The sequence below is a fragment of the Onychostruthus taczanowskii genome, unplaced genomic scaffold (assembly GCF_017590055.1).
Source record: "Onychostruthus taczanowskii isolate IOZ18803 unplaced genomic scaffold, ASM1759005v1 scaffold43, whole genome shotgun sequence".
NCBI lineage: Eukaryota > Metazoa > Chordata > Aves > Passeriformes > Passeridae > Onychostruthus > Onychostruthus taczanowskii.
The window spans coordinates 2,725,714-2,743,268 of NW_024501792.1; the positions used below are offsets into that span (position 1 = coordinate 2,725,714).

Below are 17,555 nucleotides of genomic sequence, written 5' to 3' on the forward strand. Positions count from 1 at the left end.
TTGTTTTGTTTTTTTTTTTGTTTTTTTTTTTTTTTTTTTTGTTTTTTGGGTTTTTTTGGTTTTTTTTTTTTTTAAGTGTCCCATTTCCCAGCACATTCCCTGAGCTCTCCTTTTCTTGTCCTTTCAGGCTGACACCATATGAGTGGTACAGCCCCCACCCCTGCTCCCAAGGTCGATGCAACCTCCTGGTGAACCAGTACTCCCTGGGGAACTCGCTGTGGTTCCCAGTGGGGGGGTTCATGCAGCAGGGCTCCACCATTGCCCCCCAGGCTCTGTCCACGCGCTGCGTCAGCGGAGTCTGGTAAGGGGGGCAGCCCTTCCTTTCAGGAAGGTTTCTCTGGGCAGAGGTGGGTGTGGAGGAGGGATTTCCTCATGGAAAGGGCTGTGGGACTTTGGGAGGGGCTGCCCAGGTGGAGGTGTTCAAGGATGACTGGATGTGGCACTCACTTGTCTGCGCGACAAGGTGATGGTTTTGGAGGGAGTTTGCAACCTCAGCGATTCTGCGATTCTGTGATGGACACGCAGATTTCCTGAGGGAAACCACACCTTCCCTTCCCTCCCCCTAGGTGGGCATTCACCTTGATCATCATCTCCTCCTACACGGCCAACCTGGCAGCATTCCTGACCGTGCAGAGGATGGACGTCCCCATCGAGTCTGTGGATGACCTTGCTGACCAGACAACCATCGAGTACGGCACCATCCACGGCGGCTCCAGCATGACTTTCTTCCAAGTAAACCCCATTTTTTTGGCTGGCTGGGGGGCAGGGGGTGCACAGGGCACCCCTCAATCAGATTGGGGTGTCCCCTCAGCCTGCTGTGCCCCTGTGTCACTCCAGTTGCTGGCAGGAAGGGGAACCTCTGGAGAGATGACTGCACAGGATGAATGGTGGGAGAGGCATGGTGGAGGACACAGAAAGGCAATTCGACAAGGAGTTCAAATTTTCACGGGTCTCTGCATGGTTTTAGCTTTTATTGGAGAGTCTTTCAGGTGGGATAAGAAAAGAAACATTTGCACAGCCCAGGCAGGCTCACAGAAGTCAAAGTTCTGGAGCCTGTGTAAGGTCAGTGGCACTGAAATAAGTCAAATGTATGTAAAGTTATGTGGGCCATTTAGCCCAATTTAATTTTTATCTTCTCTGCTCTGCTCAGAAGGGAAATAAATGAGTGAATATTTTCTGCAGCGCTCTGAACACACAAAGAACTGCTTGAGGATTATTTATTTATTTATTGCTTGTTGAAATTCCAAAAGGAGAGAAAGCTTGTTCTCACTCTTTCCCTCCACTCTGAGTCTGAACTGAATTTGGAAGGCTGGGAAATCTCTGGAGTCAGCCTGAGCTTTTGAGCCCAACTTTATGCTCTTCAGGGGTATGGAAAAGAGCTACTTTTAAGCCAAACTTTACATCTAAAATGAGCTGAGCAGGGCCTAAGTGAGGGAGGTGGTTGTATACGTGCGGCTCACTTGAGGAAAGCTTTCAAGTTTAAACCCCTGACTGTCTCTGCCTGGCAGCGAGGAAATCAGAGAGGAAATTAGGAAAAGAAGGTTTTGTCCCATTTGTGGTGCTTGAAGCTGTGTTGGGATGCATTTGCCTCTGGTGTAAGGATGGGGAGGTTAAAGTAGTGATGGATAAGTGCCTCCGTCCCCCCTCCCTTCCTGGTGCATGAAGGAATGTTTGTCCCCTCCTGAGGCACCTTGTCCTGGCAGTGCTTCCCCTGACACTGACACACACAGTTTAAGGTCTAAAAATGCAGTGAAACAGAACCAACCCCCCCCTGCTCATCTGTCTCCTGCCCAAGTGGCTGCACCCAGAGGACAGAGCTGGACAGATGAGGACAGGAACTGGGTCAGCAGCAGATTCCCTGAGGCTCTCCAGCACTGCTCACCAGCCACAGAAAACGAGCCCTTGACAGTATGAAAATCCTCATGTAGAGCAGGGTGTGTTTATATTCAGTCTTTGTGCAAGCAGGTTTCACTCTCTGCTCAGCACAGGCAAGAGAGATTCATCATTCTCAGCTTTCTTTTCATCGGACCAAGGTGGTTCAGCCAGCAGCTAGCTCTGAGGATGTGGGGCTGGCTGAGCTTTGGTTTATTGTAATCAATGACAAAAAAAACCCCAGTTCTTTCCAGCAAGCACTTTAACTTGCCTCACAGAGGGGTGAACCAAATCTGGATTATTTTTTGAATTAAATTTGTGAGCAACAATCTCCAGAGAGCTTTTGTGCTGCCCCCAGCCTTCAGTGCCCTCCTCAGGGTGCTGGAGTCTGGCTCTGACACTGAAGAACTGTTGGGACAATGTTTGAGGGATTGTCGGTGTAGTGTGATCACTCGGAGGTTTCAATCAACCAAGCAGGAGCTATTTCAGGCATTTTTTGTGTGTTCTTGATATGTGGTCACTGAAATCTATGGTTTTTTTTCTAAAATTGAATTTACACAAAGAGTTTTGCCAGACCCTGTTGGAATTGGGGCATTTCACGCCCAGCTTTTCCAACAAACTCCCAACACATTTGGGCCTCTTTGACATAAACAAAGATAAGGCATCAAAATCCATGCTGAATCTGAAACCAGATTTGATTCCCCTCTCCATTGTGGCCTTTCTGCAACAGTGCCTGATATGGGGGTTTAATTTTAGGGGTCTGTTCTGGTTTGAAAGCAAAACCAGTGAGAGACTCCCAAGTCAGAAATACAGTTTATTAGGAAAAGGAAAAATAAAACCAAAATAGATGCAACAATACAAAAGAAAAGAACACTGACAAAATCAGAATACAATCTGACACCCTGTTGGTCAGGGTGTTGGTAGCAGTCCGGTTGGATTGGTGGCTGTAGTCCTCCTGGGGTGGCAGATGTGGTTCTGTTGGAGCAGTGATCCTGTAGAAAGGGTGTAGTCTTCCTCTGAAGATCCAGTGGAAAAGACAGCCATTCCTCTGGGAATCCAGTGGAAAGACTGCTATGTCCCAAACCCCAGATTATATCCAGGTGGGGATGCTTAGCTCCTCCCTCTTGGGTGGAGCATCTCACAGTGGGCTGTTCCCATTTTGTGAGTCATGTGGTGGGTCCATTAAATAGAAATGGCTCCTGGAGGGAATTATTTCTGAGTCATTGGCAAGGCATTGATGGGCCCATTAACAGGAGATAAGGAAGAAACAACGCCCCTCCTGGTTTCAGCACCTCTTGACGATGGGAATAGAATATATCTTAATATTGTCACCTAGGACAGGATCTAATTTACCCCAAATCTCCTCCCTGAGCTGTGTCTGCCTCTTTCCCCCCCGCAGAACTCCCGCTACCAGACGTACCAGCGGATGTGGAATTACATGTACTCCAAGCAGCCCAGCGTCTTCGTGAAGAGCACGGAGGAAGGGATCGCGAATGTGGTTCTGTTGGAACAGTGATCCTCTAGAAAGGGTGTAGTCTTCCTCTAAAGATCCAGTGGAAAAGACGGCCATTCCTCTGGGAATCCAGTGGAAAGATTGCTCGTTGTGTCCCATATCCCCGATTATATCCAGGTGGGTTTGCTCAGCTCCTCCCTCCTGGGTGGAGCATCTCACAATGGGCTGTTCTCCTTCTGTGAGTCATGTGCTGGGTCCATTAAACAGAAATGGCTCCTGGAGGGAATTATCTCTGAGTCATTGGCAAGGCATTGATGGGCCCATTAACAGGAGGTAAAGAAGAAACAACGCCCCTCCTGGTTTTAGCACCTCTTGACGATGGGAATAGAATATATCTTAATATTGTCACCTAGGACAGAATCTAATTTACCCCAAATCTCCTCCCTGAGCTGTGTCTGCCTCTTTCCCCCCCGCAGAACTCCCGCTACCAGACGTACCAGCGGATGTGGAATTACATGTACTCCAAGCAGCCCAGCGTCTTCGTGAAGAGCACGGAGGAAGGGATCGCGCGCGTGCTGAACTCCAACTACGCCTTCCTGCTGGAGTCCACCATGAACGAGTATTATCGGCAGCGCAATTGCAACCTCACGCAGGTCGGGGGCCTTCTGGACACCAAGGGCTACGGGATTGGCATGCCCGTCGGTAGGCAGTGAAGAACAATTCTAGTCCTTCTCGGCTGTCGGCAGAGGACCGGAGCGTTCCAAAGGCTGCGCCGGCTCTAAAAGCCAACGTTGCATCTCACAGGGTCCTTTTAATTTCTTACCTGTTGCCCGTGCTCAGAGCCAGATGTGCAAGACCCTGCTCTGGTCCAGAGCCAGATGTGCAAGACCCTGCTCTGGTCCAGAGCCAGATGTGAGACCCTGCTCTGGTCCAGAGCCATGTGAGACGCGACCGAGGCTCTTTCAATGATTCATGTGAAAGATGTCTCAAAATTGCTGCTTGTTTTCTGCATACTTGCTCTTTGCTGTTTCCTTCCCCAACCAGTGTTTGTGCATCGTTTCGTGCTCCTTGTTTTAATCCCAGAAGTGATGTCAAAGTAATGCTGTGGTAATTCTGGTAGTTTTTAGCAGGAATGTCTTAACAGCTGGTGGTTTTTGAAACTGCAGGCCAGAGAGCTGGGTGATTCAGGGGCTCTCATCAGGTTTAACAAATGCAGGGGTTTTGTCTTTCAAATGTACGAGCTCACAAGAGAACATCACCACTAAATAAGGGTTTAGTTGTTGTTCCAAACGATCCGCTGGTCTTTTGGACAGCCTGGAAGCCTTGTCCTGACCTTTAAGCCCTGGCATTTAGCAACACAAAGTTGAGGTGGATTACATAAGGCCCCCGTCACACAAACAGCCACTCTAGTTTAGGGAACATGGGTAAGCTTGTAAAGTCACAGCAACCTGATCAAAGTGAGTACAAATCCCTACCTTCAGGGCTAAATTTGTTCTGACATTGTCTTGTTAAACAGTGAAACCGTAGCAGATAAGAGGAGCAGAAAGCTGCAGGCTGGGACAATAGTGCAGAGTTACTGGGAGAAGCAGAGTCTTTCCCATGGCCCTTCCTCAGGATCTCTGGTGGCAGACAAGGATTTCTTGTACCAGACAAGGATCTCTGGTGGCAGACAAGGATCTCTGGTAGCAGACACTGGGACTGCAGCAGAGCTCTGTGCCCAGCCCAGGACTGAGCTCCTCCAACATGGACATTTTGGCTTCCATGATCCTTGGGCTCCTTCCAACTCAGTATTTCTATTCTGTGACCAGTTTGAGGGAAGGAGCATTAGAACAAGGTTGAACTGGAGTTGGAACAAGAGAGGGACCTCCATGGTCTGCAGGAGCAGGATACCGAACTGCTCATTCAAAAGCCAAAGCTCTCCTTGCCATGGACCTGCTCCAGAGAGCCCTGTGTGGCTGCTGGTGGCCAGGTGAAGTCACCTTCTGCAAGTGACATTAACCAGGTGACGTTCCCAGTGGGGTGGCTGCAGCTTTCCATGGCTTGCATGGACTGACAGCCCCTCCAAGCCACCCAGAGAGGAGCTGTGCTAGCTGGGCACGCTGGGGTGGGGTGAGTGGCGAGGATGATGATGGGGAGGAAGGTGGGGCCCTACCACGTCCCTCTCGGCGTTGCAGGCTCCGTGTTCCGCGACGAGTTCGACCTGGCCATCCTCCAGCTGCAGGAGAACAACCGCCTGGAAATCCTGAAGCGCAAGTGGTGGGAAGGAGGGAAGTGCCCCAAAGAGGAGGACCACAGAGCCAAAGGTAAGCCCTGCACTCCCAAGGGACCAGGCACAGAAACATCCTGGCCAGAGGTGCGAGGATGAACACCCAGCTGCATGTCTGCCAGGTTTTCTGCCTGGGAATCACTTTTTCCCCTTGTCCTGACCTGAGATTCCTTCCTTCACAACTCAAGGAGAAAGCCAAACAGCTCCGCTGTGCCTCACACTGTGTGTTTTTGCCTGGGGCAGAGATAGCGGGAACAACCAAATGACAAATATTGGAGGCATATGGAGGGTAAATTAGCTTCTAATGAATGTCTGGGAAAATGGATGGCTGAAGGGATCAGACCAAAATCCTGGGTTCCTTGAAGGGAGATGGATCTCCACCACAGGCCCGCTGGTTAATGGCTCCAAGTGAAAGCGTCTTTTAAACAGCCAGAGAAGGGACACAAGGACTTTATTAGCACATTTGTAAACTGAGGAGCAAATTCTTTTGGGTAATGCTATGCAAATTGCCATAAAAGCCACCACATTAGGCTGATGTCCCAGCATGAAAGCAGTTGCCAGCTTAACACAGTTGCTGCATTTTTTAGTTTTGGCAGCAGCCCTTTCCTCAGCAAGTGTTTTCTGCGAGGGCAGCAGGCCCCCCAGTTAAAAGCACAGCCTTGTGACCTGTGTGGGAGCAGAGAAAAGAGCCAAGCCAGGGCTGGGAAAGCTCTTTTGGGGTTTTGACCTTGCAGCAGGTGTAGGTGTGTGTGTGTCTGTGCCGTTCCTGCTGGCACCCCATGGGGCTGGGAGGTGATGCTCACTTTTGGGCAGTGCTGCTCTACAGACAACCCCAGTTATTTATCTTCAGGCTGAAGGTGTAAGACATCAGGTTATTGCTATTAAATGAGTTACTTTTGAAGGTGGAAGGGTTTTTTTTTTTTCCTTGGACTGTGCCAAAAGCAACTCTAAGGTGGAATCTGTTTTGAGGTGGCTTTGGAAGGGGGAAGCTGGGCTGTTTCTGGCACTACCCAGCACAATCTCTGACCCTGGGTAAGTTTTTCTGCTGTTCCTGTTTTGTTCCCTATGCCGTGGCTCACTTCTTCAGTTTAGGAGATGAGGAAGGCTGTAGCTCTATGGAGAAAGGAAATATCTCTCAGTGAGCTTGGGTGTCTGAGGTGGCACCCAGACAGAACGATAGGAGGATGTGTACAGAGAGATACAAACTCTAAATTCACACTTGTGAGCTGCTGGGGGGAGTGGATGGCCTTTCCATTTGGGTCTGAATTGTGATTCTGGGCTGTTTTATCTGCCTTGCCATTGCTGTGGAACCACCTCTGCAAAAGTCTCTGATTTACAGACTCCCTGCATTGCTCTGGGGGTGGTGCCAAAAGAATGACGGAGGAGGAGGCAGAAATGTGACCTGCTAAGTTTTAGAACAAAACAGGTCAGCGATTTACAAGGATTTTGGTGAGGTTTTATGTCCAAAAGCCACGCCGAGATCAAGTCAATAAATCATCTATTCTTACACTTTGATTTAATGCTACAGGAGGGAGAGGAAGATTTTTATAGATGTTCTTGTTGAGTAATGGCCTCACACAGCCAACCCAGGGCAGAACACATGTTTTTTAGTAATCAATCCAATCAGGGACCCAAACCAAACACACGAGACAGGAACCACATCCCAGGAGAACAAATGTTGGGGTCGGCTCATCTCCCACGCAGATGGAGGCACAGCTTTGGGGACCAGGGCTGTGGTGGCAAGTGAAGTGATGGCCTCAGCGCATAGAAAGCTCATGTTTTTAAGGGATGGATGTTCCTTCAGCTGGTGGAACTTTCTGGAATGCAGGCTGGGTAGGCATGGTGGTCATCCCATAGGAGGTGAGTTGTGGGAGCAGGTGGGATGAGCTGTCCACAGAAGGGGCTGTTCCCTCCTCATGGGCCAGGGGTGCTGGGCAGAGACACCCAACGCACAGCCAGGTCCCCTAGGGTGGCAGGGACCCCATTTTGTCACCCTGTAGTGACACAGCATCCTGCTCTTGTTTGGAGCCTCTCCTTTCCCACTGCAGTCCGAGCAGCCGGAGTCATTTTCCTGCAGCACTTTGTGATGCAATCAAAGGAGCTTTTCCTGGTTCCAGCTTCCTTTAAAGCCCTTCGCTGTCTCCTTTATCTCTGCTCCTTTAACAACCTTGCTCCTCTTCCTTTTCAAGTTCAAAGCCACTGGAGCTTGGTGAATAATTTGCAGGGATTAATGTGCCCCTTTGATCCTGCGTTTTTCCCATCCTGTTTTCAGTTTTTCCACAAATTGCTTTGTGCTTCCCCTCCAACGTTTCTGGCTGTTTATCTGCAAAATCATCATTTCTGAGCAGGCATCTTCGATCCTGCAGTCATTGCAAGTCACTCACTTGGGCCATCTGAGTCATGCAGGGAGCTATTAATAGGGCACTGCTGGCTTGGTGCTTTTGGTCCCTGGCTGGGCATCTACAATGCCAACAAAACAGCAAAGCCTGGGCGTTCTGTGCAGTGATACTTGAGGTTTATGACGTGTCTGCCTCTCCAGAGTGTCTCTCCTGCTTTATTTTAGGCTTGGGGATGGAGAACATTGGTGGAATCTTCGTGGTGCTCATCTGTGGCTTAATCGTAGCAATTTTTATGGCAATGCTGGAATTTTTGTGGAGCCTTCGACACTCTGAGCAGTCGGAGGTAGGACCTGGGAGTGTCCTGAGGGGACAGGGTGTGTTTATTGCTGTCTGTGGGTTGTTCTAGAGCAAGTCATGCACCCAGGCTGAGGAGCAATCCCAGCCAAGACAGCTCAAACCCAGGAACAGGCTTGGTCCTTTGGGCAGGGTCTAAAATCCATGAGCTTCTCATGCACTCCTACTCAGAGCGAGGCTGTAGAGAGGCTCCAAGGGCTTTCAAAGGGATCAAAGATGTGTACAACATCCAGGTACCTTTCCTGGGGATGGGATTTCCACCTGCAGCAGTTTTGGATCTTGTACTGATCTGGGGCTGAAGAACACATTGGGGGTCTCTGATGAGAGGCAGAATTGGGTTAAATCAAGTGGAGATTCTGAGCATTGATGTTGAAAACCAGCAGCACTGAGTCCATCAAAATTTGGTGTCAGAATCACCAAATCTTAAAACATCCTGGGTTGGAAGGGACCTTAAAGCTCATCCAGTTCCACCCCCTTCCATGCTCAGGGACACCTCCCACCATCCCAGGTCACTCCAAGCCCTCATCACTCCAGGACCCAGAGCCCCTGAGGGACTCAGAGCTCTCCCAGGTGAGCAGGACAGCTCCATTCTCCCCCGCAGGTGTCGGTGTGCCAAGAGATGGTGACGGAGCTGCGCAACATCATCCTGTGCAAGGACAGTTTCCACCCCCGTCGGAGGCGAGGGGGGGTGGTACGGACTCGCCCCGCTCTGCCCGAGGAGCGCCGAGCCCGCAGCACAACCACGCTCAGCAACGGCAAGCTGTGCAGCGGGGGCGAGCCAGACCCCCTGGCACAAAGACTGGCACAAGAGGCCGCCCTGGTCGCCCGGGGCTGCACCCACATCCGCGTGTGCCCCGAGTGCCGCCGCTTCCAGGGGCTCCGGGCGCGGCCGGCCGCGGGGTCACCGGCGCGGAGCGAGGAGAGCCTGGAGTGGGACAAGGCCACCAACAGCAGCGGGCCCGAGTAGCGCCGGGCCCGGCGGGCGTCGGGGTGGGCCGAGAGGGTCCTGTTCCATTTTACAGAACACGGACTTGTACAATGTCAACTCGTTTTTAAATCAATAGCAGTTACCCGGCTTCTCCAGAGCAAGGTGCGCCTCGGCGCGGACGCTGAGGCCTGGCTGCGGTTTCGGTGTCCGCTGCGGCCTGGCGTGGCAGGAGGGAGGTCCTCAGGCTGGTGGAGGTCCAGAGGTTTTCTCTGGGAAGGAGGGACGTGGTGGGTGGCTGGTGGAGCAGGTATTGCCCACCCAGGGGCAAGGAGGGCTCCCTGGAACTTCTCACCCCTCCAAGGTCAGGAGAAAGGACAGTGGCGCTGCCTCTCCATCACTTACTGGGGGATGTTCTCCAAGGGCAAGGGGAGACTTTTTATTTGCCGTGGCTGTGGGAAGGGAGGAGTCATTATTTTGGGGTTTTTTTTGTTTAATTTGGGTATGTCAAGGCCCAGTCTCCAAGGCACCAGGTGCTGAATTCTTCTTCCTTTTCCAAGGGTGGCAGGTGGGTTGAAGGGGGAAGGGGAGAATGGGATGGGACACGCTCCCTGTGAGAAGCAGCATTTGCTGGAAGTCCATCTGAGGAGTTGTTGAAATTACATATATAAAGAAATATATCTATACATAGATATATATATATACACATATATTAAAATGCCAAAAAACAGCCAACGAACACAATGAACTCAAAGAGGCCTTGAAACACCTGGAATTTCAGGGGTTCTGTGTCTTTTGTTTCATTCTGGGGTTATCTTTTGCTTTTTTTTTTCCTTTTCCTTTCTATTCTAGGGATGGGGTGTGGGGGAGCCTTTTGAGGGAGGTGAGGGGGGAGCACTGGGGGAGGCTTCCCATCCCCACCAGCCGAGGAGGAGGTGTTGGGACCCCCAGAGTGTCCCTGGCTGTGCTCTGCACACTCCTGAAGTGACTCTGAGCTCTACCCCAGGCTCAGGAGCTCCCCAAATCCGTGACCCCACGGAGCACCCTCAACTTCCAGGGTGAATTCCAGCCACACAGCATTTGAGAAAATCATTAGCCCAGGATCTCGTGTAAGGAAAATAGTGACTTCCCTAGAAACAGCAGCAGCTCACCCTCTGCTTGGCACAGATGTGGGGTTTACACTGGCAAATTTAATTTTCTGATTGAAAAAACAAATTCTATGCAATTTCTGGTTGTAAAAGGAAAGAGATGACAATGGAGAGGGGCAGGGGAGATAAAGCCTTGAGTGAAGGTACATCCTGTTCTTGAATTGTTTTTCTTTTCTTTTTGTCTTGAATGTACTGAAATAAAAGATGTCCTTGTATAATCATGCTTTTTTTTTTTTTTTTTTTTTTTTTTTTTTTTTTTTTCTTCCCCTTTTTTAGGCAGGGAAACCTTCCCTGTTTAGAGTCAGGAAAGTTGTGAGGCAGTTTGAGGCCCAGCTGCTGAGGGAAAAACCCTGCAACTTGACAGGCAAGAGGTGCTTTGGCTGTTGGAGCTCTCTGCTCCCTGAGAGTGTCCACACCCCTGGTGTTGCTGTTATGTGTAGCCGAATGGAAAACAGGAATTAAAAAGCAAAGGTCAATCAAAAAAAAAAAAAAAAAAAAAAAAAGCTGTTGGAGCTCTCTGCTCCCTGAGAGTGTCCACACCCCTGGTGTTGCTGTTACCTGTAGCCGAATGGATAACAGGAATTAAAAAGCAAAGGTCAATTAAAAAAAAAAAAAAAAAAAAAAAAAAACAACAACAACAACAAAAAAACCCCCAAATGATGAGAAACCACCTGGAAAAAGAACTCAGAACTGACAGCAGGGTGAGCAGGGATGCAGCTCCATCTTTCCCATAGCTGGTGGTTGGAGCTGCCCAAGGGTGAATCCAGGGTGGTTCCAGCAGATGTTTCTGAGGATGCACAGGGAATGGGGTGTGGACCATGGTGATGGGCACAGCAGGGTTGTTTTGATTATTCCAGAAGATGTTTCTGAAGAGGATGCACAGGGGATGGGGTGTGATCCAAGGTGATGGGCACAGCGGGGTTGTTCTCATGATTCCAGCAGATGTTTCTGAGGAGGATGGGCAGGGAATGGAGTTTGATCCGTGGTGATAGGTACAGCAGGGTTGTTCTCATGATTCCAGCAGATGTTTCTGAGGATGCACAGGGAATGGGGTGTGGACTGTGGTGATGGGCACAGCAGGGCCATTCTGTTGTCCCCAGCAGGGTGTGAAGGGAAGCTCTGCTCCCAGTGACTGCAAAACAGGCAGCAAGGAGAGGATTTAGAGCTTGTTTTTTAGGATGTCGTATGAGATGCTCACAGAGCTCCTTCCTGGCTTTCACATCCTTAAATCCACAGGATTTTCCCCTCTCCCTGGCATAAACTGAGCAGTGAGGTGAGGCAAGGTTCCCCCCATGCCATGGGGTTGGAGAGGCAGATCCTCAGCTGAATCAAGTCAGTAAAACTCCGTGCAGCTCTGCCAGGAGCCAGGCTGGGCTTTCAGAGTCCTGACAGCAGCACTAGAGACATCTGAGAGCGCCTGTGTTGTGCTTAAAGGCCAACATGTTTCTACGAGCTGCAGAATATATTCATCAAAAGGAAGCTGCTTTTTAAAATTTATTTACAGATTAGCAGAAGAAAAGGCTCCATGAATCATTTATCAGACCTGATGTTTTTTTCACTGCTTCTCTGCATTGAATAAAGAGAAATCTTGACAGAGCTAGACATTATTCTGCATCTCCAAAGATCTTGCAGTCATCTGCTCAGAGAGAGGATGTCAAGGAAAAAAAAAAGATGAGAAACCACCTGGTTTTTATCTCTCCTGTTAGCTTGCTCCACCCACATGGTATTTTATATCTGGATCTGTATTTTAAGGAGATTTGTTTCATGTCCCTCTTGCCCTCCTCTCTTTTTAAAGTTGTTTTTCTTTTTTTTAATATTCAGAGGTTTTGCACTCAGAGCAGGGATGGACCTCAGACAAGGAGGATAAAAGCTGCTGTCATTGAGATGCCTTTTCTAATGTGCTTCTGTCCTGCATTTTCTGCTCCCTGCTAAATCCTTCCAGTCCCACCCTGGAGGGAGCAGGCAGCATTATGCATGTGCTGGGTTTGTGCTCACACACATTTGTGTGCCCAGATGGGTTTACATCTCACACATTCCCTCTCTCCCCAGGTTATTTTTTTGGTTTTTTTTTTCTTTTCCTCTCATCTTTGAAGCCATTGTGGGGCTCTTTTGCTCAGCCAGCCCCAATGCTAATGCAGTTCAAGATCTGGAGTAGTTTGCCTTGCAAAAGGCACTTTCCCAGTATTGCTGTCTCCTGATAAAACCCCGGGTAATTCTAGTAAGATATCTCTGCAAATTCCACTGGGAGCCAAAGATTAGATCAATTAAAATGGGATACTTTGCTTTATCCCCTCTAACCAGTGTGTTTGAGCCTCCTGCTGCCCTCTGTTTTAGGCTCACGTCTCCCTGCCCTGACAGCCACTTCTCCAGCCCTGGCTCACTCGACAGCAGCCTGGCAGCTTCCTAACTAAAAGGCCTGGAATCTCTCCTCGTGGGCTAAAACCCGTGTTTGTGTTGTTTTTTCCAGGCAGTTCCATTTTCACCTAATGATAAAAAGCTGTTTTCTCCCCGGAGGGTGCATGGGTGAAGGTATTAACAAGGCCTGGACGAACCTGGGGGCATTTCCTGAGCTGAGCCGTGTACATGAAATACAAAAGGGTTGTTCTGTGAGCACAAAACCTTGGGAAGAGAGATGCTGAGCTATAAATTATAGAACAGACACTAAGCCCTCGGTGGTCCTGAGGCAGGAATCTTTTTAACCATTCCACAGCTACAAAAATCTTCCTGCCCTTCTCCAAGTGCCTCACCAGGTAAGTGACACAAAAGGTGGAGGAAGATCCACAGGGAACAGCTTTTTGTTGCAGAGATTTGGAGTTCTAGAAGGGATGTGAATCCCTGTGACCTGGCAGGGAGCTGGGAACTGCAGCTGTGGGCACAGGGAAACTGGGATAGGCACAGGAATGTGGGCAACTGGTTTGGATGGTTCTTGGTTGATGGCTCTGAATGGTAAAAAAGAAGAGACCTGTGGGTGACAACTGTTCAGTGGAGTCTGGCTGGGTCCTAAGGAGGTTTCTAAGCTGATTTCTAAGTTTCTGTAAGAGCAAATAAGCAAAGATGAACTGGTTTGGGGTGAAGCTGTCACAAATGGGCTGTGAAAAGCCCAGTATGAGTGATCAAAGCCCCTCCAACACTTTAGTTTCATTTAGCTCTGCAGTTAATTACCTACAGGATGGGTGTTTCCCTCTTCTGCTTCACTTGTTCTTCCAGTAAAGGTGATGGAATTTCTTGCAGGGACTTTGGCTAGAGGGGGAAAGCAGCAGTGGCCATCAGGGGGAGAGAGAGGCACCACTCCAGGGCAAGGGAAACAGCCCCAGTGTGGGCAGAACCGGGCAGAGAAAACTGCAAACTGCACCCAGAAATGGTAAAAAGTAAGTCTGGGCTCACATGTGACACTTGCAAGTCTGCTGAGGATCCAAGAGTGAGGGAACATCACCTTTGCCTGGAGTGAGGGGCTGAGCACAGCTCAGGGAAGAGCTCAGGGAGCCCAAACACCTGCAAAACAGAGCATAAAGCACCCACAGTTCCAGAAACCCCATTAGTGTCTGATGGCCACTAACTGATTGAAAAGACAGGGCTGATCTCTCCTGGGCACAAAGTGGCTCTCATGAATTCAGTATAAATAGGCTCCCCTGGAACACGACACCACACTGGGAAAATCAGGACAATGGGCAGGTTTATGCATCCTTCAGGGCAGGTTTTTTTCCCCTCCAAGGGGGGAATCTGCTTCGTTCCAGGTGACTGATGAGTCTGGTTGGTGGCAGGGCTGCAGCATTTCATCCCAGGGATGATTCCAGCTGGGGGGTGAGGATGTGCAGCTGCCCTGGCTGGGGGGGGACGTGTGGCACTGCATCACCAGCACAAAGGTTCACACAGCAGCAGCAGCTCCCCGAGAGCCCTGGCGGGGCCAGAGCAGCATGAAAATGAAGGCAGCTTAATTAACAAAGGCTTTCTCCTCTGCTGTGTTGAGGTCTGCAGTTATCAGCATAGCTGGCAGTTCTCAAAGACTGAAATGACAGTAGTTGGCTGTAAAAGAGATAACTGTCAGATTAGCTGGGACATATCTCCGCCGAGGTTTTCTATATCATACCTATCTTGAAGCATCTCCATGTATCAAAGGGACTAGTTGGCCATTTGCCTCTCCAAAGTACCCTTTCCACCGTGATAAATAAGGCTCTGTTACAGGGGAAAGGCCTAACATTTCTTGTGCCTTGACTCAAGCTGGTTTGGAGCAGCGTTTTTTGGGCTTTGATCAATGTGAGAGGACGAATCGTGGCTGTTGTTTTCAGTGCTTGATGTATGGAGTTTAGGGTGCAAGGGACAGAAAATGTCTGTTGGGGTGCAAAGACAGGGAGAGGGGACATTCCTGGCAGGTTCTCCACGGGGTAAGTGGGATTTTCACTGACACTGGGGAGGAAAAGGCAGTTTAGATAAAAGTTTTTTCAAACCTCTTCCATCTTTCCCTGTATCACTGAATCCCAGCTGGTTTTGGTAGGGAGAAACCTTAAAGGACCTTGTTCCATCCCCTTCCCATGGGCAGGGACACTCTGCCTTCCAAGCCACGTGTCCCTTTGCTCTTCTTCCCCAAACACTTGTCCTCATGTTGCTCAGTCTCAGAAAAAAAAGGTTGCAGCCTGGCTTTTGCCTGAACTGCCAGGGAATGTTCCTCTGGCTTTCCAGCTCTTGCTGAGCTGAGATTTAAAGCAATTTCCTTTCAAAGCCAGAAATGAACACAAATGAGGGGAAAGAACCAGGGGAGGAAAAGAAGAAAGACCTTTTTATTCCCAGACGGGCACTGAGATGTCTGAGCTGCAAGCCTCAAACTGATTGTTCTTCCAGAGTCTACAGCAAATGCTCCTGAGTGTTCCTGAGCCCAGCCAGGGAGGATGCTCTGATTGCTGCTGGCTGAGCTAAACTGGAGCAAGGAGGTGAGCACACAGCCCCTGGTTTATTGAACAACTGCTCAGCCTCTGCAGCCTGAGCCCTCAGCTGAAATGAAGGTCATGACATGGGAGGGAGCCAGACATGAGCAGAAAGCCACCAAATGTCCTTGCTCTGAGTCCTGGGAGCCAGGCTGCTCTCCTCTGTCAGGAAAGTTTTTCTGCTGGCCATTTCTAATGGGCCTGGCACACTGTGGCTGGGTCAAATGGATGGTATTTCTGTTTGGAGCTAGGCCTTGAGTGGAAAACTGGAGTTTTGTCAGGGAGTGGCTTTGAGGGGGAAGTCTGCTGTTTTAGAAGATGTAATTTTTTACTCTAACCAACCTATTTCATTCTAATTCCTCCACTAAGCACTGCATTCCAAGGGGACATCACTATTTTGGAGTGAAACCCGCTGCTTTTAGGTTTGTTTTGGACAAGAAAACGTCCACAAGGAGCTGTCAGAAAACAGCAGCAAGGATGGCAACGCTGGGTGGCAAAAATGCCACCAAGCCATGGCAGGGACAAGAGGAGCTGCTGTCATAGCACCCCGTGCTCTGTGCTTTGCTCAGGGCTATTTCTGGGTTATTTTCTGCTGTGTCCCAGCAGCGAGGACAGAAGCAGAACTATCTCTCCACCAGTTTGCTGATCCATGACAGACCAGGCTGAGTCTGCATCCCTTTCCTGCTTGGACTTTCTTGCCAGTGAGATAAGGATGAAGCCTTGGCAGGCAGAGGAAGGATGGGGCAGGGCTGGAGGCCACAAACTTTCACTCTTGATGCACCAGCAGGGCTTGTTGGAGCTTTGGAAATGTCACTCTGTAAAATGGGGGTGACCTGAGTATTTCCCAGTCTCACCCTCTTTGCTAAATACCCTGTCAGAGAATAGAAGTGGAGGGAAATCTTTGGATTAATGTGTAGGACTGGCAAGGTTTAATCTGTTCCTGTTTGCGGAGGGCTCTGAGAGCAGGTGGAGATTTGCCAAGTGTTTGCCAACATTAATGGTTAATTATTATGAATTCTGGCAGCCCACAGACGCAGCCAGCATCGTTCTGCAAGTGGGATCCAGACCCGCAATGGAGTTGTTACACAGAAGATGGGAAGAGACAGCTTCTAGCTCTGTTCTGTGCTGTTCTCCCAGCCAAAGCCCCATTCCAAAATCAGACAGCAGTGGCACCTCTCTGTCTCATCAGAGCTACAAATCCAGGACATTTGGCAGAGGGAGGCTTGGCCTTTTCCACGTCTGGGCTCATTTGTGTCTGCAGGAGCCCTTTTTGCCTGAGTGAACAGGATGGAAATTGTGGTCTGAGATGAGCTGTGTCTGGAACCGGTGGGTGCCACGGCAGGGACAGATCCATAGCTGGCTGGAGAAGGGCTCTGAGCATGATCTGTGCCCAGCCTGGGGCAGTGAGTGCCTGGCTGTGCCGTGGCACTTCCAAATGTGAGGATGCCACGCTGAGGGACCACAGGAGAGGACAGAGCTGGTCACACCTGAGTTTGGGGGTCTCAAAAGCACAGCAGGGCAGCTGCATCCTGCACTGAGCACCCAGAAGGGTCCCCACGGTGCTGGGGAGGGTGACAGCAGCCAGCTGAGCGAGTGTGGCCCCCAGGGGGGGAGATTTGATTTGCCAGACTTCATTTGCAGCAGTGCCATTGCAGCAGTACCTGAGAAAGCTGCCTTTATCTAATTGTAGCCATCCAGAAAATGAAATCAACTGCATAAAGAGCTCAAGGTCCATTTGATCCTCTGAGCATGCCTAGCAATTGCCAAATTATGAAAATGCAATAGATCTTGGGGCTCTGCCGGTGCTGATTTATTTCTGATTTATTTCTGATTTCTCCGTTTGAACGCGCAGCCTCAATTTCCGAGGCTGAAAGCTGCATTGTCCCCATCTTTGGGCCACTGATAATATTTGAGAGTTATGGCCACGGAGAAATGTTTGCTCTAAAAGGTAACTTCAAGGAGCATTAGTCTCGGGTAATTGACGGAGGCTGAAGAAGTGATTTGGGGAGCGTTTGTGCGGAACAAAGATCCCAGTGAACACTTACCTTAAATTAATGGTGGAGCGAGGAGCAGCTTGCACCTGATCAGCTGCCACTGCTGCTAAATGAAGTCAGGCTCTAAAGTTATTAGCAAAATATCTCTGAAACAGCTCTGCTGTGGATTTATGGGCTTGCTTCAGTCTTTGGGGGCCAAATCTGCAGTGTGTTCAGCATTCCCTGGTTTGGGTGGGAGCAGGGAATGCTCAGCATCCCTCAGGATTGGGCTCTCCTGGAGCTCAG

At 49.8% G+C, this 17,555-nt stretch overlaps 1 protein-coding gene across 1 annotated transcript in view; it reads left to right on the plus strand.

Moving 5' to 3' along the window:
* The window catches only part of GRIK4 (glutamate ionotropic receptor kainate type subunit 4), a 126,416-nt gene extending 117,165 nt beyond the window's left edge, over nt 1–9,251 (plus strand). The window contains exons 14-19 of the mRNA XM_041413811.1: nt 128–301; nt 567–732; nt 3,802–4,027; nt 5,500–5,628; nt 8,155–8,273; nt 8,886–9,251. Of these exons, the coding sequence (XP_041269745.1) occupies nt 128–301; nt 567–732; nt 3,802–4,027; nt 5,500–5,628; nt 8,155–8,273; nt 8,886–9,251 (1,180 nt within the window). The remainder of the gene's footprint in view (nt 1–127; nt 302–566; nt 733–3,801; nt 4,028–5,499; nt 5,629–8,154; nt 8,274–8,885) is intronic.
* The last annotated feature ends 8,304 nt before the right edge of the window (nt 9,252–17,555 follow it).